At 36.7% G+C, this 23996-nt stretch overlaps 1 protein-coding gene and 1 long non-coding RNA gene across 4 annotated transcripts in view; one reads left to right on the top strand and one right to left on the bottom strand.

Annotated features, from left to right (window-relative positions):
* The window catches only part of LOC140513522 (uncharacterized), a 134752-nt gene that overhangs the window by 70472 nt on the left and 40284 nt on the right, over nucleotides 1–23996 (bottom strand). The gene's annotated exons all lie outside the window — the stretch shown is intronic.
* SLC12A1 (solute carrier family 12 member 1) overlaps nucleotides 1–23996 on the top strand; it is a 129163-nt gene that overhangs the window by 103400 nt on the left and 1767 nt on the right. For all 3 annotated transcript variants that reach the window (XM_072623266.1, XM_072623265.1, XM_072623267.1), the window contains 5 exons: nucleotides 5417–5548; nucleotides 5782–5893; nucleotides 7175–7261; nucleotides 19250–19385; nucleotides 23072–23139. In XM_072623266.1, coding sequence (XP_072479367.1) covers nucleotides 5417–5548; nucleotides 5782–5893; nucleotides 7175–7261; nucleotides 19250–19385; nucleotides 23072–23139 — 535 coding nt within the window. The remainder of the gene's footprint in view (nucleotides 1–5416; nucleotides 5549–5781; nucleotides 5894–7174; nucleotides 7262–19249; nucleotides 19386–23071; nucleotides 23140–23996) is intronic.

Raw genomic sequence — 23996 nt, 5'->3', positions numbered from 1 at the left:
CCACATTGCCTCTCATATGATAACAGAGCCCTGGGAATCTACAGAAGCCTGGGAAAACTCCACTGACATATACTTTTAAATTATTAAACACATTAAAATTAATCTTGGTAGTCTTGAATTAACAGCACATGACTCAATAAACCTGGAGTCATCTTATAAAAAGAAATATTCGCATGGTTCATCCTTTGTACTAGTTCTCCATAAACATAGCTGAGAAATTTAGAAAGGTTTGTAGTGGCCTCTGCTGGTCCAAAAAATGTGAAAGCTTTAACGTGTATTTCTAAGAAAACTAAGGACATTTTTTGGATATAGTTTGGGGTGTGGGTGGTGCTAAAGGTATATTTTAACCATTTACTGGTATTCATTAAGTCAGGAAAAGACAATATCTCTCTAGATATCTCCAGAATCAGAACAGAACTTAAAAATTGGGATTGCACCAGCGTTCTACTTTACATTATTCATTTCTATGTGAAACACTTAAAAATTTACAATTCTAGGATAATCATCTAATTTAACGGATTTAAAAAGATAGGTAAACAGACAGATAGATAAATAAATGTATGGCTAGGTAGACAGGTATATATATATATGTAGATATACATATATTCTACTATGGTTATGGTGCAAAATCTCTGAACTTAGCATATGACTTTCTTAGCCAATCACATAAGCTAGGAGGTGCCAAAATAGCTCTTTTAACTACAAGAAACAGAAAAGATCCTTAATGCGGTGGGTCTCAGGAAAACTAGTTGGGTTATGTAGACAGCCAGTCGTTGGCTGGTTTCTGTCCCTTCTCTGCACCCTAACATTTGGCTATTCAGGAAGACCTGGTTATTATTTTTAAGTTAAATATTTATAAAGGTACTATAATTTGTTTCAAATGGTGAGATTGTTTTCTGATATTATCTTATATTGTCTGATATATCTATTTCAATTCAATTCAACCAATATTTACTCAGTACTTACTATGTTCAAGACACTAGGGATACAAAGAAGGGAAAGCCCAGTGTCTGGCCTCAGTGGTGGGGTTAGAGAGAAGGGAGGAAAATAAGACTTACATCTGGAGAAAGTAAAGAAGAAATTTCCTTCCTCTAGAAGGATAAGGGAAGGCTTTATTGAGAAAAGTGACACCTGAGGATGGTAGATTAAAGGCAGCAACCCAGCAAAGTCTCCTAACATTTTCCTCCCAAACAACTTTAAAATGTGTCTTGGTCTTTTTGCCACTATGGGAGCTTTTTATGGACACGTTCTTTTTTTTTAATTGTTCAATCATTTCTCCAGTCTATTTCTTAACTTTGAACTTTATGTTAAAGTTGGGCTCTATTCACCTAGGGATGGGGAAGCACTGTCCTAAGCTTCAGACCAAAACACAAATGCAGAAGAAGACAATGTGAAAGCAGCTGCAAACAAAGCCTCAAAGAAAAATCCTAATTGGACACAAGCCCAGAAAGAATTCCTAGAAGAGTTAAAGAAAGTGATAAAGGAAATATTAGGAAAAGAAATTAGAGTGATAGAAGAGAAAAGGGGATACACTGGGAAAAGGGGAAAGGAAGAACTAGATTGAGGGAAATTCTCTCACATAAGAGAGGCATGCAAGGAACAGCTTTTACAATGGAGGAGAAAATGGGAGGGTGGGCAATACTTGAACCTCTGTTTCATCAGAATTGGTTCAAAGAGAAAAGAATATATATGTGTGTGTGTGTGTGTGTGTGTATGTACATGTACATACACACATACATACATATATAGATATACATAGACACGCACATTCATTTGGCAATTGGGAATAGAAATCTCTTACCCAACAGGTTAATAGGAGGGGAAGGGGATAAGAGAAATGGGGAGAATCCAACAATACAAGAGACACACTTGAAACAGAAAGACATATCCAAAGCATCCAATAAGGAGATGGAACAAAATCTATTATGCTTCAGCTGACGTAAAAAAGACAGGGGTAGCAATCATGATTTCAAAGTAAAAGCAAAAACAGACCTAATTAAAAGAGATAATCAGAGTAAGCACATTTTGATAAAAGGTACCCTAGATAATATAAAAAAAATTACAAGTTTCTCTAATAAAGACCTCTTTTCTTCAATATATGAGTAACTGAGTTAAATTTATAAATAATAAAAGCCATTCCCCAACTGATAAATTGTCAAGAGATATGACTAAGCAGTTTTCAGAAGAAGATATCAAAGCTCTCTAGAGCCATGTTAAAAATGCAATAAATCACTATTGATTGGAAAAATGCTAATTAAAAGAACTCTGATGTACCACCTCATACTTATCAGATATGACAGATGCTAGAAGGGATGAGGGAAAAAAGCACACTAATAAACTGCTGGTGGAGTTGTGAACCGATACAACCATTCTAAGAGAACAATTTGGAACTATACCTAAAGGGCTATAAAGCTGTATATAACTTTTGACCCAGCAATACCAATATTACAGAACTGTGAAGTTTAGATTTAGTCAAAGGGCTGCCCTTGAGGCCCTAGAGGGCCACATGTGGCCTTGAGGCCACAGGCTCCTTACTCTTAACTAGATTCAAGAAGACTTGAGTGCAAATTTGACCTCAGACACTTAGTAGCTATGGAATCCTGGGCAAGTCACTTAATCTTAATTCCTGTCTGATTCAGGTTCCTCATGAGGATCATATGAGGATAATAAGAACACCTACCTCCCAGGGTTGTTGGTGGGATAAAGTAAGACAATATTTGTAAAGCACTTTGCAAACCTTAAAGTAATACGTCAATGTTCATTATTATATTTATGATCCTATCAGACTATTTGACTGGGTGGATAGCCTAAGTGAAGAAGGAAGGAAAGGAGAGAAACAAGCATTTATCAAGTCCCTACCATGTGGATAATAACAAATTCACATTTGTCTAACATTTTCCAAAGCCAAGCTACCTCACAACCCTAGGACAAGAAACTGAGATATGGAAAAGAAAATGGAGGTTCAGAGAGTTGCTCAAAGTCACACTGGTAGTAAGAGCAGACCACCAATTCTTCATATACTAAATGGCTTCCTCTTTTCTTTACAAAGACTTCGGTTTCATTCAAAGAAATCCATTAATCAATCAATTAACAAGCTTTTATTAAGTGCCCACTATGTGCCAGGTACCATGGTAGGCACTGGGGATATCAACAGTTCTTGCCCTCAATTGTTTCCCAAAGCAAATCTGATCTTATGCATCTCTGTCTCCAAATGTGATGGGAAATTTAGAAAGCTTGGCATTAGAATGATAGAATTTTTACAGCTGGGCTCCTGACCTTTCAATGACATCATTTTACAGATAAGGAAATTGAGACCCAAAGAGGTTGTCTTGCCTGAAGTCACACTAGTTAGGGGCTGAATTAGAACAAGAATACAGGATTCATGACTATTAAATCTAATGTCCTTTCCACTGCACCTCACTGATTTTTCCTGGGTATATTTCTCTCCCAGTAGGAAAACATCTCATCTCCTTCCCTATCCATGAAAAGACATATTATTATGGGAGATGTTCCCCTCTCTATGTATTGCTTTAGCAAATCCATATCCTTCTCTAAAACTCAGGCTGTCACATGACCCAGAAAGGCCAAAAACAAATTAAAATGAAAAAAGGGGCATGTAATACCACATCCTGCAAGTGATATTTTGAATATCAAACATGTTCTACTGTTTGTTTTACTTATTTAGTAGCTCTGCTGGGCCATAGGATCAGTGCTAATTCTTCCCTCAGTCATGCATATGCACATTCCCTGGACTGCAACAGATCTGCATGGAAGTAAGGCCAGAGATTCACAAAATCATAGAATTTCAGAGTTGGAAGAGACTTTGCCCACCATCTAATCCAGAGGTTCTTAACCTGGGGTCAGTGGATAGATTTCAAGGGATCTGTGAAGTTTAATGGGAAAACGCTACATTTTTATTCTTACTAACTTCTAACTAAAATTCAGTATTTCCTTCCATTATTTAAAAACATTATTCTAAGAAGTCCACAGTCTTTGTTAGACCGCCCAATGAGTCCATGACACCAAAAAAGTGCATAAGCTCCTGATCTTGTCAAACCCAGGATTCTATTAGAGAATTCTGAATACAAATCACTATACAAGGCTGTTCAATCTTTGTGTGAAGAGTTCTATACATAAAATGTGTTAGTAATTTAAACATTGAAAGCAAGCCTCAGACCCTTTTGTTTATAAATGTTCTTTCTTTCTCATGCGTCCAATCAAGACTAGGGAAACTGAAACTGAATAGAAGCAGATAATTACTTTAGAATTCTCAATCCCAAAATATGGCAATACTGAAAGATAGTACAAAGAATCTTTGGAGGCTGTTAGATCAGAGAGAAAGCACAAAGAAGGTTGTCCGCTCTACTTTAAATACTGCCCTAACACTTTTTTAAAAATCGAATAATAAAGTGACAACATTCAAAGAAAAATAAAATTTGAAGTTATATACAAGTTAAGGTCCACTCACTGTGACCAAGTGCCTATTTGCACATGGGCCAAAGAGTCCTAACCTTAAGCTACTGTCTCCCTGTTAGCAATTTTACTGCCAAAGTTAAGGCATAATTACTTTTTTAAAAACAACAAAGCTTGCTTGCTTTTGCTAAGTTTTTGAAAGATTTTTAAATTTAATGAAAATCTGGCATTTTCATGTTTTTAAAAAAATGATTTTACTGAGAAGTCAGTGTAAAGAAAGTAGTTAGAATATGAAAGTAATTGCATCAATAAACTGGTTTCAGTATCTATTTTTCTTTTATGTTCTTTGAGAGATATGAAAGAGACATAATAATGAAGTACGGTGTAATGCAAAGCTAAGGAAAGCTATTTAGCAGGTGCCCCTAGAAGCTTAGGTTATAACTTTATAAATCAAAGGTCTGTAGTTTGTTTGGGGAAAGACTGGATTTTTTTCAGATGCTTACAAATTGTAATTGTAGAGTTCAATCAATAAGCAAATATTTATTAAAAGTATTTCCTATACATGAAGGGCCAGGAATACAAAGACATAAATGAAATAGTCCCTGCCCTCAAGGACCTTAGATTCTATTGAGAAAAGTAACTTGCATAGGAGAAAGGCCAACAAGAAGGCTCTTCCAGAGTTGTTTCATGGCTGTGCTCCATGAATGCCTAAGATGTACTTCTATAAATACACACAAACACAAAGATCTCCAATATTAAAATTTGTGATTCTTGGGCCAGTCCTAAATCTTTCATTCAAAAATGAAAAAATAGTTATATTAATCATTATGTAAATAGAGAAAAAGAAAAAAATGGAATCCATTAGTTATCTACCCAATTTTCCAAAATTTAACCTTTCCCACCACAAGGGAAAAAAATCATTAGATGCCTTCTGTTTTAGTCAACTGATTTACTGGAAAGTCACTTTGCTACCATTTTCAAATTTTCCTTTTTTTCATTTTAGATAGTGGCGTTAACACAATCCAATCAATGCACGTGGGGGAGTTCAATCAGAGATTGGTGGAAGCCAGCACTCAGTTTAAAAAGAAGCAGGGCAAAGGCACCATTGATATTTGGTGGCTGTTTGATGATGGAGGTAGGTGATGCTAAAAACTACAGCACGGAGTAGGATTTCTTTATCGAAAAATTTAGCATAATGTATGGGAGACATGATAAGAACAGCAGATGAGGTATGAAATTTCCATATTTTCCAAAGAGTTAAAAAAAATTAGGCAGTATAAATATAAGACTAAAGAAATTGAGATATTCTCTTTCACTTACACACATTCATTCATCTTATAGAGTCATAATATACTTTTTCCCCTCCAGGGTTAACACTCCTAATCCCCTATATCCTGACTCTTAGGAAAAAATGGAAAGACTGCAAATTAAGGATTTATGTTGGAGGCAAGATAAACCGCATTGAAGAAGAAAAAATAGCGTACGTATTGGCAATTTCTGTCATTTAAAAATATGTGTGTGGCTTATAGTTAATACTATTTAACAGCTCTTATTAAAATCTCTAAGAACCTTTCAGGTACAACTGAAATAAAAATAAAGCCATTCTGAAAGAGCTCAGATTTACTTTCTTTCCCATAATTCACTATTCTAGACAACTGGTGAATACATTAGCTTCATTTTTTAAATCACCATATTTCCCCTACTGGAAGAATTAATACTTTTAAAACACCCTCTCCAGTGCTGACAGAGAATCTTCACTTTCAGGCTTGAATGGGAATAGCATTACTTTCTTTAATGTTTATTGGGTTTTATCTAATTAATTATTCAAAAGATAGAGACTCCTAAAGTTATGCCTACATTTGCTTGATAGAAGAGAAAAGACAAGTGATGATTTCAGTTTTATAGATACAACTGACTAATCCAATAACTTCAGTTCTTGGTATTGCAACTGAGTAATTGTATCCTTAAAAAGGTGGAGGTGTATACATTTATGCTTATCATTTCTATTCTCCCAGTGGTGCTATATACCTGATAAGCATGAAGCACCATATTAGAAGAGCTGACATTTTAGGTGACCCTAAGGACAATGGATAAAGGCGTATTAGACATAAGTAGACTACAGTGCAATACCAATGTTGACTTGCATCCAACAAATGGCATAAAAGGTAACATCAAGAGTGTCCAGAAAATGAATAAAGCCCCATCATATAGCAAACGTGATGAATAATTGATAGATGATCAGAGCTTTCCACTGGGATTCACTGACCACTAAAAGCATCAAACAAAGGCTTTAGTATGCTGAGTAGATTTTCTCTGGGAGATTTGTGCAGCTGTGGACGATGATTTTTTTGCACAGAATGAAAAGTTAAGGAGGGACTGTAATGTGTACAAGTGGATGGAGTATGCACACTGATGAAATCAAAGATCTGTCAACAAGTCCCAGTTGAAAAAAATGTGAACAAATCGTCACTGTTCTTCCTTTTCTGAGCAGCTCTAGTCCCATTTTCTAGGTCCGGTTTTTGTAACTATACAACATTTTCTTGGGGCTTCAGTGAAGCAATTTGAGCCCAAACATAATGTATCCATCAAGCATTGTAATGAAAATCAAACACTAACTAAAATCTTTTAAATAAATTAGCTTGCCTGAGAAGTGAATTTGAAATGAAACATGATTGCTTTGATATCTTAACTCAAACACAAATATTGTTTGATTGAGAGTAATTTGATATGTAGTGATGAAATGTGCTTTCTTATGTTTCAGGATGGCTTCACTTTTGAGCAAATTTAGGATAAAATTTGCAGACATTCATATCATTGGGGACATCAATATTAAACCAAACAAAGAAAGGTATGAAGATTTGTCAAAATCTATTATTTACCTCCACAGTAATCTCTTATTCTCTTTTATGCACATTATCAAAGAATGAGAATATGTTAGACTTTTGCTACAGCCAGTTTCTGGCATCGTAGAACTAAGAGGGGACTAAAAAAATAATGAACACGAACTATCCAATATATTGTTGTGTAGGTTATTTTCAAATGGTTGATGAGATTTACACAGTGAAGAGAATGTTTGAAAATTTCAAAAAAAAAATTCAGCCAACATTTCAGAGTTGTCTTTCATGTTTCTTTCTGAGTTGTCTCTTCATGTGGAATGATCACAGAGTCAGATAACTTCTCTGAATAGATGATGATGGTGACAATGGATAGATAGATATTATTGTGCCAAGTCATGTATGATGTATCTATAACTGGGGGAGAGGCATTGATGAGCAACTTGGGGAAATGGTCTGTTGCATTGTACAGAGCAAAAATGTACCTTGGAGTAAGCTGATCAAGTACAGCCCACACATTTATATTCCCTAGAGCGACTGCCCCTTGTATTTTCTGATTTCCATTTTCTTTGTACTTCTACCTTTCTTTGCTCCTTCAGTCTCTGACTGTCCCTTTTCCAATCCATGACCTTTCCACATATAAATTCCCATTGTATACATGACCAATAATAAAATGCCACTTTATTCAAATTTCAAAATTCTATTTTATTATCAAAGCAACAGTCACTAAATTCTTGGTGATTTGTAAGACTAGTGCAACTGACTTATTTATTTTAAGAGGGGTAGTAAGGAACTAGACCTGTGATTTCATCATGGGCAGCTCCTAGGGAGGGATCTCTTTCTGCCAATGCATGTAAGCCCCTTCTCTGGCACCCATAGTCTCTGAGAGTTATCTGAGGCACTGAGCATTAGTGACTTACCCAGGATCACAGAGCCAGTATGTGCAAGAAACAAGATTTGAAGTCCACTCATCCTAACTCTGAGGTCAACTCTATCCACTATGCCATACTAGCTCTCTGTGACTATACTATCAGCCAATTTGACTGGCTTTGTAATGGAACCCATGCCTTAATTTTATAAGAAAACTACTTGAGATACAATTGTCTAAATCATTCTGCTGTCATATTTGCATTTTATGCCAGGCAGATCTACAATGCTTTACTTTAATAAATTCTGCAATTACTACACATCCTTAATCAAAATGAACCTTTCTACAATTCTCTTCAGAAAATAGAATTAACGTGCTTACGTGAACTGGACTCTAGTATAATACTCTCTAGTGGCCTTCAGAATTTTCATTTAATTGAAGAATAGATGGATTTCAATTCACCTTAAGCCCTTTCCTCTTAGCATGTTTCTTTTATATAATCAAATAAGCTGGAAGCTGCTGGGATAGGTGGGTCAATTTCAAAGCTACCTTGAGATGCCAATTCACTTAGAGGTTCTGTATAACGGTACAAGCAGCTAGACAGGAGTGAATTGTGGGAATATAACTCAATCCTAGACTACAAAATCCTTTCCCATGTGATTGGAATTCCTAAAAGAGATTCAAAACTAATCCACCACACAGGATTTCTCTAGGTTTTCAAAGACAAACCGGGCCAAAAAAAATATCATTTATCAAGTGTTTGTTTCCCCAGGGTGAGTCCTCCAAAACTGTCTTATTGGGGAAGCACACTTCCAAGGCACACTAAAGGACCCAGAATGGCTACAGGATAGGAAGGGTACAAACTAAGAATATCTGATGGGCAGAGTTAGATTTCAACAAGGCAGGCCAGGCCAATTTCCACAGTTCAAGGCCACAAGGCAGAGCATGACTGTCTTCAAAAGCCTCAGAATCATAGAATCTCTGAATTAAAAGGGCTCATCTAGTCCAATACATGCCTGAAGCAGGAACTCTTGCCACAACAACCCTTACAGGAGGCCTCCACTGAGAAGAACTCACTCCCTTCCTACAGGCTGCATGTTTTACCTTCATCGTTGTTCAGGCATTTCAGTTGCGTCCAACTCTTCATGACCCCTTGGAGGTTTTCTTGGCAAAGACAGTGGAATGGTTTGCCATTTCCTTTGGCTCATTTATAGATGAGGAAACAGAGGCAAACAGGATGAAGTGATTTACAGCTAGTAAGTCTCTGAGGCCAGATTTGAATGCAAGAAGATGAGTCTTCCTGACTCCAGACCCAGTGCTCTATCCACTGTGCCATCTAGCTGCCCCACATGTTTTACTTTCAGACAACTCTAAATTTTAGGACTATGTTCCTTATTACAAGCAATGTCGTTCAAGGATGAAACCAGAAAAAGGTCAATAAAAAAAGTGAACAATGAAAAATATTTATAAGGATTTTTATAACAAATTTTCATGTTCAGGGACAGTGGAACCACCACATTTGGTCATAGATATGCTGTGCATGAGAAAGAAGAAATGGCCCTGAAGAAATCATATATGGCAAAAGCAGGATGAAACTAAAAATATAAATAAGGAGGTTAGATTAGAAGCAGCATAATTTTAGGAGAACTGAAGGATTAATTTTCAAGGTCTCTAAAGGAGAAGGTGCCAAAAGCATGAAGGGGGAGGGGGAACAACTTGGACCTTGTTATAACACCAAAAGTCAATGGAAAATATCAGTAATTACTGACCTGTCTGCCTATTCCCATCTACACAAAGTTTTTTTTATAACAACAAGATACATACATACATACATACATGCGTGCATACATACATAGAGGGGACCCTTGAGGAGAGTATAAGAATGTGTTATGGGCCTGAATATAGGTGAACCTAGAGAGGCATAAGATTTAATATATGTGTGTGTGCATGCATACACACATACATACATGTATGCATATATATTATTTTTTTACTTATATTCCCCCAACACTGGCCTAAACCATTTCGAACAAGGAGGTTGTGGTGCAGAACTGGGGAGGTTTGGGTTAATTTTGCCCCAAGAGGGATTGATCTAAGACCCAGCTATGAGCCCTGTGGACATCAAAGCAGTTTTTAGGACTTTGGAAAAGAGCTTCTGAAACCCCAGGGAACTCTTTGCTGAAGACTTTTAACCTTCTTGCTGGCAGCTTTTATCTGCTTTTATCCTCTGGACTGCTTTTAGTCACCTAGAGAACTTCTTTTTCCCAGAAATATTTGAATATATTGTACCAGTTGCAGAGTAGTGCCCCAGACAGAAGAGAATAGGCAGATTTTCTCAAATGACATTCTACATCAGGTCATATCTTTAATCACACAACTGATTGAAAGGTATAGAGGATATAAGATTCCACTGCTTTTGTTTTTATGAAAAAAGCATTTTTTACAGAACAAAGCACTACCTTATAAAGGCCCTCTTCCAACAAAATGTCTCCCATGCACATATAAATATCATTCAAGATTTCTTGAATAAGGTAACAACAGAAATAACCTTGTCCACTGACCCTCTGGTTATAATTATCAGGCAAGACATATGCTTGTCAAAGGTATTTACCTCTGTCGCTGAGAATATGCACAGTAGAGTTCAATTGGAAAGGGATTTTCTCCTCCAGATGTGCCTGTTTGTGAACAGCATTGCACTGATTGCATTGAGCCTCTAAACACTGCAGTCTCCTAAATGAGATCCGTGATTATTTAATAGATAGCAGCCTAACTACTCACTCAGGAAAAATAAATATGTGAATGAAGAATGGATATTGTCCAAATTATGCTATACATTTGGACTGATAAACCATAGAATTCACCCATCAGTAACTACATCATGGACAGACACTGCAAATGGATAATGCACCGATTACTGAACTGAGGAAGGGCAGGCAGCAGGATGAACTGCCTTTGGGAAATTGCATGGTTTTTTCAATGACCTCAAACTTTTCTCTGAAACAACAGCCCATGTCCTAAACACCAACATTTGGATACTATTACATGGCAACAAGCCATGTACTGTCTCTAAAGAAGTAACATTGAATATAACTCAATGGACAATGATGGGGTATATGTTGGACCTCTGCAGACTAAAGCACCTTACTTACAAGGAATTATGTAGGACAAATAGAAAAAAAGTAGCCATTAGAAAAATACATGGCTGGAAAAAATGACTAATCACGTTGTGAGAATGAGGGAAAAGCAAGCAATAGATAGCTCATGTGCTCTTCTAGAATCTGCATTATGTCAAGGAAACAAGAAGAACAGCCTCAAGTGCATCAGGTGGAATCCCTTTGCGAAACTGATGGGAGGATCCTGGAAAGATTCACACAGGAAGAGTAGATATGGATGAGTTGCCCTATGCATCACTGGAGGGATCACTCTCTTCCAAGAGATCTTTGCATCCACACCATCTATATCCATATGTATATATCTCGCTGAAATCTGCCTCTCTAACTTCCCTCTATTAGACACCTTTCTCATCTGGGGATCAAGAAAAATAAATCTGCTTTCTTTTCAACAAGACAATCCTTTAAACACTTTAAGATAGAAATCATATTTTCTCTAAGTCTTCTGTCCTCCATGCAAAACATCCACAATTCCTTCAACTAGTCTTTGTATGCTCTCGCTTTCCCGGCCTCATTGGGAGGCACTTGACTTTGTCAATATGCTTCATAAAATATAGTCTCCAGAAGGGAACACAACACTTTAGTATGGTCTCAGGATTGTTCTCATGTTCTGAACACTAAGCGTCTATCTACCAGTGCAGATTACATTCTCAATAGCACTAGATTTGTGACTGCTTCATTACAGTGTTCATTAAAACTGATCTTTTAGTCCTTTAAGACCCTCAGATATCCCCTCCCAAGTGGGGATATCTATGTTATTTCTAGAAATCTGATAAACATGTCATCTATTACCCTCAAAGACTATTACAAAGACATAGTCTTGTTCTCCTAGGCCATGCCTGGTACTAGCACTTAATGTGAATACTTTAGCTTTGCACACCCTCCATCCAGAGCTTCCCATATCTCACTTGACTAGAAGGCAGGAGCTTCCTGTGTGCCCCAAGTACAGCATAAGCTCTTTGAGGGTGAAAAATGTCTCTTTGGTTCTTTTTTATTTTCCACAGTGCCCAGTAGAGTTTAGGGCCCATAGCTTTCCACTTGTTGAATTTTCCCTGTGGGAAAGTCAATGTTACAGTTCTATTGATGTCAGAAATGAGGTTTCTCATATCCAAATGATCATTTGCAGGTGCATTTTTGGCAGTTGAAGATTTCTTTGGTTTATTGACTTATTTTTAGTGACTATTCAAGATGGATCCTTTGGCTTCTATACTCATTCACCTGAGAATCTTTTCTATTCTCTGGCCGCCTTAGTCTTTTTACCTGACATAGCTTTCTATCCAAGCACAAGTTGTCACATAACCATCTACTATGCTAGTTTCTGTAATGCTCCTATGTGCCCCTCCATCTTCTGTCTGATGTAGGGCACACTGAGGCAGCTGCTTTCACGTTGATACTCACTTGGTTATCACACAACCCATCATTATTTGGAAATATAGATTCCTTCAACCTCATTGCATGCCTGGTTTGCATGATGTGGGACCTCTACTTTTCAGAACACAAACAGTGGTAGCCAGAATTAGGGGGCCCCGCAGGCCCCTTCCTCCTTTTGTTCAACACTCAGACTGAAAACCTCACTACAGATATCTTAGGATCATAGGTTGAGAGCTAGAAGGAACCTTAGAAGGCATCCATTCTAAGCCCCTCATTTTAAAAAGGAGAACTCTGAGACCCAGAAAAGTAAAGTTATTTGGCCTATGTTACACAGATGGAAGTGGCAGAGCGAAGATTCTAACTTAGATCCTAACTTAGGTTCAGTCTTCTTTCCACTGTACACACTGCTTCCACTTGGTATGTCAGCTGGTCAATAAGCCTGTCATCAAGCACCTACTATGTGCTGGGCACCGTGCTAACAAGTAAAAGACAAATCCCTGCTTTCAAGGAGCTAACATTCAACTGGAGGAGACAACATGGAAACAACAGTGTATAAACAATACAGAATATATTGGAAATAATCAGGAGAGGGAAGGCACTAGCTTTAAGAGGAATCTAGACAGGCTCCTTGTAGAAGATAAGATTTTAGGTGGGAACTGAGAAACTTCGGGGATCCCCAGAGGCAAAAATGAGGATGGAGAAATTCCAAGCATGAGAGACAGCCAGTGAAAAAGCCTGGAATCTGGAGATGGAGTGTCTTGTGTAAGGAGCAGTAAAGATGCCCATGTAGCTGGATCATACGGGATGAGGAGGTCAGTAAAGTGTAAGAAGACTGCAAAGGTAGGAGGGGGCCAGGCGGTGAAGGGCTTTGAATGACAAACAGAGGAGTTTATATTTGATCCTGGAGGTGAGAGAAAACTACTGTAGTTTATTGAAATAGGGAGGGAAGGTGTGACATGGTCAGACCTACCCTTTAGGAAAATCAATTTAATAACTCTGTAGAAAATGGATTGTATTGAGGAGTGAGCTAATACAGCAAGACCAACCAGTAGGCTGTTGTAACAGGCTAGAAGGTCTGCACGAGGGCAGTAGCAGTGTCAAAGGAGAGCAGGGGGCCAAAATTGATAGGACTCAGCAACCGATTGGATGTGGGAGATTAGAAAGGGTGAGAAGTCAAAGCTGACACCTGGGTTGAGTCAGAATTTATTAGCCTGTGGCAGGGGGGAATGGAACTTTTAAAGAATTTGATATTGGAAATGTTTTTCTATGGATTGGACCTGAGTTGGGTATTTAGCTGACTAATGTTTGCCTAAGGAATGATTACAGATAAACACCTACTTAAGAATACTTTTCTCTTACCTTCTCCATTTGGAGGAAATATTCCCCCACAGAGGAAGGGTTATTCTGTCATCTTGGGAGATTGTAAGTTCTTTTGTTACAATTGGACGGACAAATCACCCTCGTAACCAGAACTTTGGGGTTTGCCGCTGGGAATCACAAGCTGCTTCCTCTCCTATGATGATTCTCAAGCATCTCTCAATAGCAATATCCTGCTATTGATCATCTTTCTTGGAAACACTTCCACAGAGATACAGACATATTCCACCTAGTTTTCATATTAAAGTGAATTTAGGTTAATTTTATTTTGAGAACTTTCTGAGAATTCTACATCATCTCTAGATATAAAAGAGATCTCAGGGATCTTGTAGCAAAACACACACACACACACACACACACACACACACACGCATACCCCCAGAATAGGCACTTCTCCATTTAGCATACTCCAGGGACTTTGATATCATTCAGTATATATAAATGAAGAAGTATCTTTAAGTGAGAGAAACTGTCATCTCTCTCTCTCTCTCTCTCTCTCTCTCTCTCTCTCTCTCTCTCTCCCTCTCTCCTCTCCTCTTCTCTCCTCTCCTCTCCCTCCCCCCTCCAAGCACTACATTTTATTCATAAGCACAACGACATTGTGATAGATGAGATCTATAGATAGCCTGTGATACTATTGAGATGAATGGGGCAAATCTGCCCCTAGTATTCCAGTAAAGACAGACTTTGTGTCAGAGGTCAGCCACAGTTACTGCCAGTTGCTATAATCCTGTACCATCATTCCTGGTCATTGCTAGTCTGACATTGACCATTTTAACCTCAATCATTCCCTCAGACCATTTTTCTTTGGGAAATACCACCAGGCATACAAGATCCCCAACAATGTGACCTAAGGACCTTTGAACAAGCCTCTCCTCCATATACAAGGTCACAAACCATTTGAAGAAACTGCAAAGTTTTAGAGTTCTTCAGGATAGTAAAAACATGACTGATCTGGGTGGTTTGATATCAGAGCTAGCACTTAGCACAGTGCTTCCAGTATACAACGTAGTGTCTGACACACAGTAGGTGATTCATGAGTGGTTATTGACCAACAAGAGTGCCTGTCACAGATTATTCTCAAATATTTCTTTTAGAATACACACCAGGATCTTACATCAAAGGCATCATTCAAAACAGAAAATTTACCCTAATGACTCAAAAATTAAGTTGTCTTCATATCCTTACTGGAAGACTTAACAATGACGATCTCTAGCTTTCCACTCTGAGACCTCACTGAATCTTGTAGGTTCCAAAAGAGAATGTCTAAGCCACTTGGTAATCATTGTCATAAAATAAACCTTTTATTCCTAAGTAAGTGTCACTTGATGCCCTTTTCATAAGCAGTTGTTCACAAAAGCACCAGAAGATGATTCCATGTTAATTTGCCGTAGAAAATTCCTACCTCTGGTTACCATTTTCCAAGGATCAAGACTGTTTAGTGGCTACTGCCTTAGGAATGTGCCCTTTCCCCTTTATCTCTTTTATACTTCCTTCCAAGGGTTAAGTCAGTTATCTGCAACATATTCTTACTCTAGTCTTTCTCAGTGAAATTAAAAATAATTTACTATACATGATGAGGCTTTCTAAAATGGTCCAAACTGTATACTGGTAGACAGGTACAGGAACACAGACACAAAGTACAACACTGACTAGTTTAGGAATTAAGCACTAATGAGTTTTCAGTTTACTTATTCTGTTGTTTAGACTAAAGTAGAAAGTATGGGCACAGTTCTGGCATTGTAGGGAACTATATTAATGCTTGCCCCAGCTACGAGAGGTATGGATAGATGGATGGATGGATGGATGGATGGATGGATGGATGGATGGATGGATGACAAAATAATTAAGTCAGGAGAAACTGAGATATTCAGGTAGTTAAATTTGATTCTTTTACAAGATGGAATGAATTAGGGGTCACAGGCCAGGAAAAAAGACAATCTTCAAATGCAAATCAGAGAAAATTAGAAGCAATTAAGCAGAGAAATTTAGTTTAACAGTGATGACAGGATAGTTAACAGCAGAATCTTGTGCATTACCTAAGAAGAAAAGAAATCTTGATGTGGGAACCTGAGAAAGAAAATTATGCAATTACAGTAAAAGTTTTTACTTGGCGTAGTAGATGAATTACTCAAGCCAGGGAGGAGAGAAAGAAAAGAGTGGTTATCGGATAATTCCCAGCCCCCCAAAAAACTGGGTTAAATAAGAATTATACTTAACAATGGAATATCACACTACACATAGATTACCATAAAGAGCTATTAGAAAGTTCTTTAATTAGGGTAATCAGGCTTAGAAAGGAACCCAGGGGAGCTGGGCTGAAGAGAAAAATACAAGGATTGTTAACATTTTTACCTGTCATTTCCCAAAGAATATGGGAAGTGTTCTGCTTTGTGGCTCTGAGGAAAAACTTACCCTGTTCAATCTAAACTTATGCCAGGTTTTAGCAGAAAGCAATTCACCTGTTAATTGGTGGACACTATTAACTAATTAACAAGTTCCTTTATAACAAAAAAACAACAATGACAAAAACTAATTTAATTTAAATAACACTTATATTTTTGAAGAATCATAGATTTATATCGAGATAGATCCTCATGGGTCCTTATTTTGCAGATGAGGAAACTGAGGCCCCGAGGTTAAATGATTTGTCTGAGGTTGCAATGAGTAAAAGTCCAGCACACATTCCACTTTACTATGTTACCGCCATCATTAATATAGTCCCTATAAGACAGATGACAAATGAGAAAATTGAAGACAAGATCCATTAAATAGCTTACCCCCAACAAGCTGATGGCTGGACAATTGCAGGTCTCTTGACTCCTGGTCCACTTAACTTGGAGGCAGTCAGGTGGTGTCAGGAAGACCTAAGTTCAAATTTAGCCTCAGGCACTTCCTAGCTCTGTGATCTTGAGCAAGTATTTAACTTCAGTTTCCTCAGCCAAAAAATGGGAATCGTTGCCTCCTAGAGTTGCTGTGAGCATTAAATAACATCGCACGTATAAAGCATTTAGCAAAATAATTAACACAGAATAGGTACCTAATATATTTTTGTTTCCTTCCTTCCTACTCCAGTCAATATTCTTTCCATCACACCATGCTGTCTCTAGAAGTCTTTTTAGGAAATGGTTGTAGGTAGTGTTGACCTGAAAACTTTGTTAAGAAAAGGCAACATGGCTAAATGCATACATTTTATGATTTAATTAATTAATCAATCAATTCCCTATTAAAAATAACGGTAACATAATGCATTATGGAGCCAGAGATGTTCTGGCTACCCAGTGCAGAAATCTTCTGGCTTATATACATTTTGCCATGAGAAAGGAACTCTCCTAATTGAGCAAATCATAAATTCAGTAAGACAGGACAATTAACAAAGCAATGTCTGTCAAGTCTTGAGATTCCAAGCTGGGTAAACTTATGTCCCAGGTGGTAAGGAAATCCCACCACTAGTAAGTGGCAGGCTTCCTGCCCCAAACAGGTAACTGACACAGGAAAGGGCAAACAATGTTCAATAGAAACCCAGGATGCCTAATTTTTCTTTACCATTAATATCCCATAACATAGTATGTGTCCATTATTCAAGATATGTCATAACATAGTATGTGTCTATAGATAATAAGATATAAAGGGAAGTCCCATTATTCAAGATATGTCATAGGTTAAAGGTCTCCCAAGGAATGCAGTCAGCTTTGGCTGACTTTTGCTGACATAGGAAGAGGCATTCTCTGAGTTTGCTACAGAGAGAACAAAGAGATTATTCCAAAATTTTATATTAAACATTATCAGTAGACATATAAAAGCCACTTCTAAGTAGTACTTGCTATCAATTTCATTCCTGCCATGCTGTCTGTCATACCTCTAAATGGTACCATGTAACAGAAATTGTAATGATGTAATGATACCAGTCCTTAATGTTTCTAACAAAAGTGAATATGAGTGGGTTCATTTTTCTCCCTTTGCATTTTTTCCCTTATCCCATATCTTTCTCTGACCCACTAGCTAAAGAAGCAGACTTATTATTTTATGTTTTTAGTTTCTTGATTCATCAACCCAATGTTAATAATACTTTTCCTAGATTCTCAGTTTTACTGCTTCCCAAGGGTTTTGTCCAGACCTCTGATTTCACTTATAAACTTAGAAAGTTGCTCCAGTCCTGAGGAGTTCACTGCTTTGCCTGTGGTCACACATTATCCCTGGCAGAACTTGAACATAGGTCTTCTTGACTCCAATGCTAGTCCTCTAGCTACTGCGGCACACTAACTTTCATTTCCAAAAGTTACTAAATTTCATTTTTGAAGTTATTAATTAAAATTAAACTATGTTTTATATTTGACCAAAAAGATTTTGTTTGGAAAAATTGAGAATAGGAAGCAATGTGTTGAAGGTACTTAATATTTTATATCATACTTTTTAAAGTTTTGTTTTGTTATGATTGTGTAAATAAATTCATATTGATATTTTTATGAAAGACAAGAAGATATTCTGCAATACTTTAATATATTATAAAGCTTCTATCAAGCAGGTATCTCTCCTGCTACTGTGTTTTCCTTCTTATCATACATAAATATCCCCAGATTTTCAGGTATTTAAATCTATCCCAGCTACCCCACCCTCTAAAGTATGCTCAAATACTAGTAATTTGAAAAGTTTTCTCCTACCACCAGAACACACAAAAATAAACAATTAGCATTATCTACAATTGTTATTAAAAAAAACTGTTAGTCATTAATTTCATAAGATTATATACTTTTCTCATTCAACAAGCCCATACCATAGTAACATGATTGATAACTGCACAGGTGGACTGAAGGTTAAAGCAGACCTTTTTTGACCTACATTAGTTCATGGGATGTTTCCCAATTAGCATGGGCAATAGCCAAATGGAAAAATTACTTTACGTTCTAATATGTCTATAGTGAAGTCATTTATTGTATTACTAGAAGACCTGGTATTCCTGCATTTTTGTATTTAAACTCCACATGAACACTTCATGGGCTGGCAACATATTAAACAAATTCTGACCATCTTCTAAGTTGCCAAGAGGACAGATACATCTTTGTTCACAGAACGTTGCCTGCATAAATAATTCTTAAAAGATTTGCATGACAGTCAGCACTGATTTCAGAATCAGCAGGACCAGTAATACCTAGAGTATCTGTGAAATAATGAGTTAGTTTCCTACTGTGAAGCATCCTTTATAATTCCAATTTCAGCTGGAAATTCTTTGAAGAGATGATTGAACCGTATCGTCTCCATGAAAGCTGCAAAGATTTAACAACTGCTGAGAAATTAAAAAGAGAAACTCCATGGAAAATTACAGATTCAGAACTGGAAGCATTCAAGGAAAAGGTAAAGGCTTGTCTTCTCTTAATTCTTACATTGTTGTCTGAATAGCTGAAAAGAAAACAGTGGCTGCTTGAAAGAGCAACAATGGAAATCTCTATTATTTGCTTTCATTGTTTGGGCATTTAGAGTTTCTGCATTTTTGGGTGTTTTTCAATCATCTTATTAGGTATAACTACTTCAAAATTGCTTGTTACCACTTCTTCTGGTTTGACCTATAAAATCAGTGTTGTTTTAGAAAAGAAGAAAAGTAAATTGGCCATGGGAATTGGGAAATTTGCTTTTCTGTTATCTCAAAGAATAGCAGGTATCCATGTATAGTCATTTAAGGGCAGACCTTTTTAAAAGTAGGAATACAGGCTGAATGGCTGATGAGCATCACCAGGCAAGTCAAGTTTTAGGCACCATTTATTTCTATAAAAAGTGTAGAGTCCATGGAAGTCTCAGCAATGATTTAAGTTGAACAAATTCAGTGAGGGGTTTAAGCAAAAACTATTGCATTAAAAAGTCAATTTAAAGATAGTTTGGTAATAGGGAAAAGATAGGTGACACAGTGGATAGTGTCAAGACTGAAGTCAGGAAGACTCATCTTCCTGAGTTCAAATCCGGCCCCAGACACTACTACCTGTCACTTAATTCTGTTTGCCTCAGTTTCCTCATCTGTAGAATGAGCTGGAGAAGGAAATAGCAAACCACTCCAGTCTCTTTGCCAAGAAAATACCAACTGGGGTCATGAAGAATTAGACATGACTGAGAAACAATTGAACAAGTGAAGATCTTATTCTAGGACTGTTATAAGTAGGAAATGGTGGTGACAAATTTGGGTGTGGTGACAAATTTGAATATCAGATGCAGAGTATGGACTTTCTCCAGAAAATGGTCAGAAGTAAATTTAATTCAACACTTAAATGCCCAATAGATATGATGTAAGAGGTACCCGCTATAAAAAGAGGAAATATTACATCATCCTTGTCCTTCAGGAATTTACAAACTAATAGGAAACAAATAAAGTATCCACAACATAGACTGTACGAGAGCAAGGGAGAAATTAAGACATAATGTTCTAGGAAAATCTGAAGAGGAATCAATGATCAAAAAACTGCTTGGACTCTACAAGAGGCCACATGTAACTAATTACGCTTAGCTGTATTTAGATCAATGGGAATTGGTTACTATTTTATCACAGGATTTCCAATAGCTGGTTCTTTTTCCAACTGAACTCAACAGCAGAACCCAAGGAAACTCCTGGAAATTATACCACAAAACAGAATTTGTGGTTGGCTCAATGTATGAATGAACTTTAATAACAAACCAGAATTTATTTAGCTCATGTACAAATGAACTTTTTTGTTTTTCAAGGTTATCAAATAATTGAGGTTTTTCTCTGTTTATTATTGTTTATAAGAACAGATGGGTTGATATTTAATTTAATCTTTCTAATTAATTGACTGACCAACTTGAGACCAATCAAAGAAGAGTCCTACTAGTTCCCTTAGCACCAAAGTGATAATCACTTAAGATCCATTTCTTTCTTTGTTATCAATTTAATTCTTTTCAGTTCATGAGATTATTCTTTGGGATAAAAGTAAAGAACTTGGAAAAGTTATAATCCCTATCTCAAATGAATTTCAAAGTCAAATCAAATATTCAAATGGATACAAAGCTAGGCAATTATGTGTGTATGTCTATATGTATATATGTATAAACACATGTATATGCCATATAGATCTGATTTGGATCAAATATGAACCCATTATGTCTTCCTTCTAAGTTCAGAAAGGATTTTTAATTTTGATTTTTGGTTTAAAGGAGGGGATGTAATGTTGTTCTAGGTATGAGACTAAAAAGGGAAGAAGATCCAAGGCAGAATCAAGGAGGGGTAAATACAGATCATGGTGATCAGGTGAACTTGCTAAAAATATCCATGATCAAGCAAGAAAAGGAAAAAGGAGATGAAGTAGATTGATTGAGAGTTTTAAAATTACATTCCAGGATGAGGAGTTTAGGTCAGATTAGATATTAATGGAGGCAAATCAATGAAAAGTTTGTTGAAAGGATATGAGGTGAGTCATATGGTTCATTCATTCATTTATGTGGCTCAAAAATGGTTTTTGTTAAATAGACTAATGCACAGAACACTTTGGAAAAGAACAGATCTTATTCAGAAATATCAGTAAATCAAGTGTCATATTATCTAATATGAATGGGGGAGGTAGTAGAGACTGAGAGGAAGAAATCCATGAGTGCAAGTATTTTCTGATATAAAACTTAACATCTCATTTGAATGTTTATAATAGAAGACAGTGAGGACATCCAAACATAATACCAAAGTGAACTTGATTGGAAGCAGAGAACGGCGTGCAATGACTAAAAAATACTAGTACTATATCAGAAAACTAGTATAGGACTTTCTTTGCTTTATGAACATCATTGCCAATTCAATTCAACAAACATTTAAGTGCTTACTATGTGCAAGGTACATGAGCTAAGTGCTAAGTGTTAGGGATTTTAAAGAGACAAAATACAGACCTGCCTTCAAGGAGCTTATAATCTAATAAGGAAAATGTCTTCTAGAGAACCCTGCTCTTCCATGGAGAGAAACCAGGGATTCAATTTCTTAAAAAATGTTAATGTTCGTAGTATTTTCTCTCTAAACTATGATATCTGAAAATATGTATCAAAATGTCTATACTTAAATACGTTTTAACTACAAATATAGCTTTGTTTCTTCTGTTTTAGCCCAACTCCTCTAGCTCTCTGAACAAGTCTTTTTAGGTTCTATCAATATATTTCAAGCCTAGCCATGTTCCACAGCCAAATTAGCTTGGGAATCACTGGTCTAGCAAACTGAAAACTGAACCAAGCCAAAAAAGTTATGTCTATGTCAGGTCTATCATTCAGTGACTGAATAATTCATTTTTTTCTCCTGAACCAGAGAAATGATGGTGATAATTACCATCCCTTGCTTCTGTCACTGGAACACTGTATGGATAAATTAGATTTAGCTGTTCATTCATATGTAGCAAATGATTCACTTTGAAACATGCATTAACTGTTTTATCCCCCAAAGTTGCCAGTTCTTACTAAAAAACAGCATGGAACCTCCAACCTTTAAATGCTTAGTGTAGTTGTTAAAAGTGGACCAGTTATTTGTTTTTCACTGGTAGAAGTAAGTGCTTTATGACTGAAAAGTGCTTTGTGCTTCCTGGGAACAAAACATAGTAAGCCAGAATCATTAATTAAAATAGGAAACTACCCCCAAAAAATGGAAAGTTACAGAGATGGAATGGCATGGTCTTCTTCGGCAACAAAGGACGAACACACACACCCAGGGTTTCTGTCTGCTGTAGAGAGAGATGTTACTTGCTCTTGACTAAGGGCTTTTACCATTCCACTTAGCCTAGGTGTGGTTTGGTGACTGCCCCTAGCACAAAATTTCCTAGTTAGCACTCTGGAGTGGAAAGGACATTGTCTCTAGGGGCAAGAAACCTGAGTTCAAATCTTGCCTGTGGTATTTACTACCTGCCTAATGTTGGACAAGTCACTGAACATCTCCAAGCCTCAGTTTCCTCATCTGTAAAATAAGAAGTTGGACTAGATTCATATCTAGATTTCATTATGCTAGGATGCTATGAACAGGTAACAGCTCAGGCCAAAACCGTTTGCTGCAAAGTGTGATTGATTTTCCACAGAGTTACCGTCAAGTTCGATTGAATGAACTCTTACAGGAACACTCACGAGCTGCGAATCTCATTGTTCTGTAAGTACCATTCCATATGTATGTGTATATGTATATACGTGTTCACATACTTGTGCATATGCATACCCACGTGAACACATATGTGCATAATGTGCACACTATAGATAATATAATATTGTTTGTATATAATATGCACGTGTTATATATTATATATGTGATATGTATGTTGTGTATATGCATGTACATATATACATATTTGTGTTATTATGTGTGTGCATATGATCATTTGTATATGTCATGAGCATTATGTTGATGTGCACATGTATTATGTAACACATGTAACATGCATACACCTATAGATTACGTTGCAAAATATGAGATTTTACGTATGTGTGCACTGTGTATAGACATAATATAAACAAGTAATATCTAAACATATATTTTGCTTATTAATGTCACATAGGGAAAATGTGATAATAGACAAGACCTAAGATTTTTAAAAAATCAAGTTAAACTGAACTAAAATTTTTTTAGCATATACGATTTCATAGAGTAAGTGGAAATATAAATTGGCAGACTTTGATAGTTGAGCATGACAGGTTACCCACTTCAAGAACAAAGAACAAATGACAAGTTTCTACCCTATAGAAATATAAATAAGTATTCAAGCTGAGGCTGGCTAATAATCACTCAGGATATTGTTGAAAGGATTTCAGCCTAAGGGATCCCCTAAGGTCCCTAACAACTCAAGAGTGTTTTACTTAAAACTCTTATGATAACATAAATTGAAGAAAGAGCAGACCTTGGCTTTTCCAAATATCAGTAAAGCAGCAGCCTGGAATAATGAGAACAGAAAACCGTTCATCAGAAGATTCCAGTTCTAGTTATCTACCTAGCACTCCATCAATGTGTCATCT

The sequence above is a fragment of the Notamacropus eugenii genome, chromosome 7, assembly GCF_028372415.1.
Source record: "Notamacropus eugenii isolate mMacEug1 chromosome 7, mMacEug1.pri_v2, whole genome shotgun sequence".
Classification (NCBI taxonomy): domain Eukaryota; kingdom Metazoa; phylum Chordata; class Mammalia; order Diprotodontia; family Macropodidae; genus Notamacropus; species Notamacropus eugenii.
The sequence above is the reverse complement of the archived record's forward strand: the minus strand, read 5'-3'. Positions and strand labels throughout refer to the sequence as shown.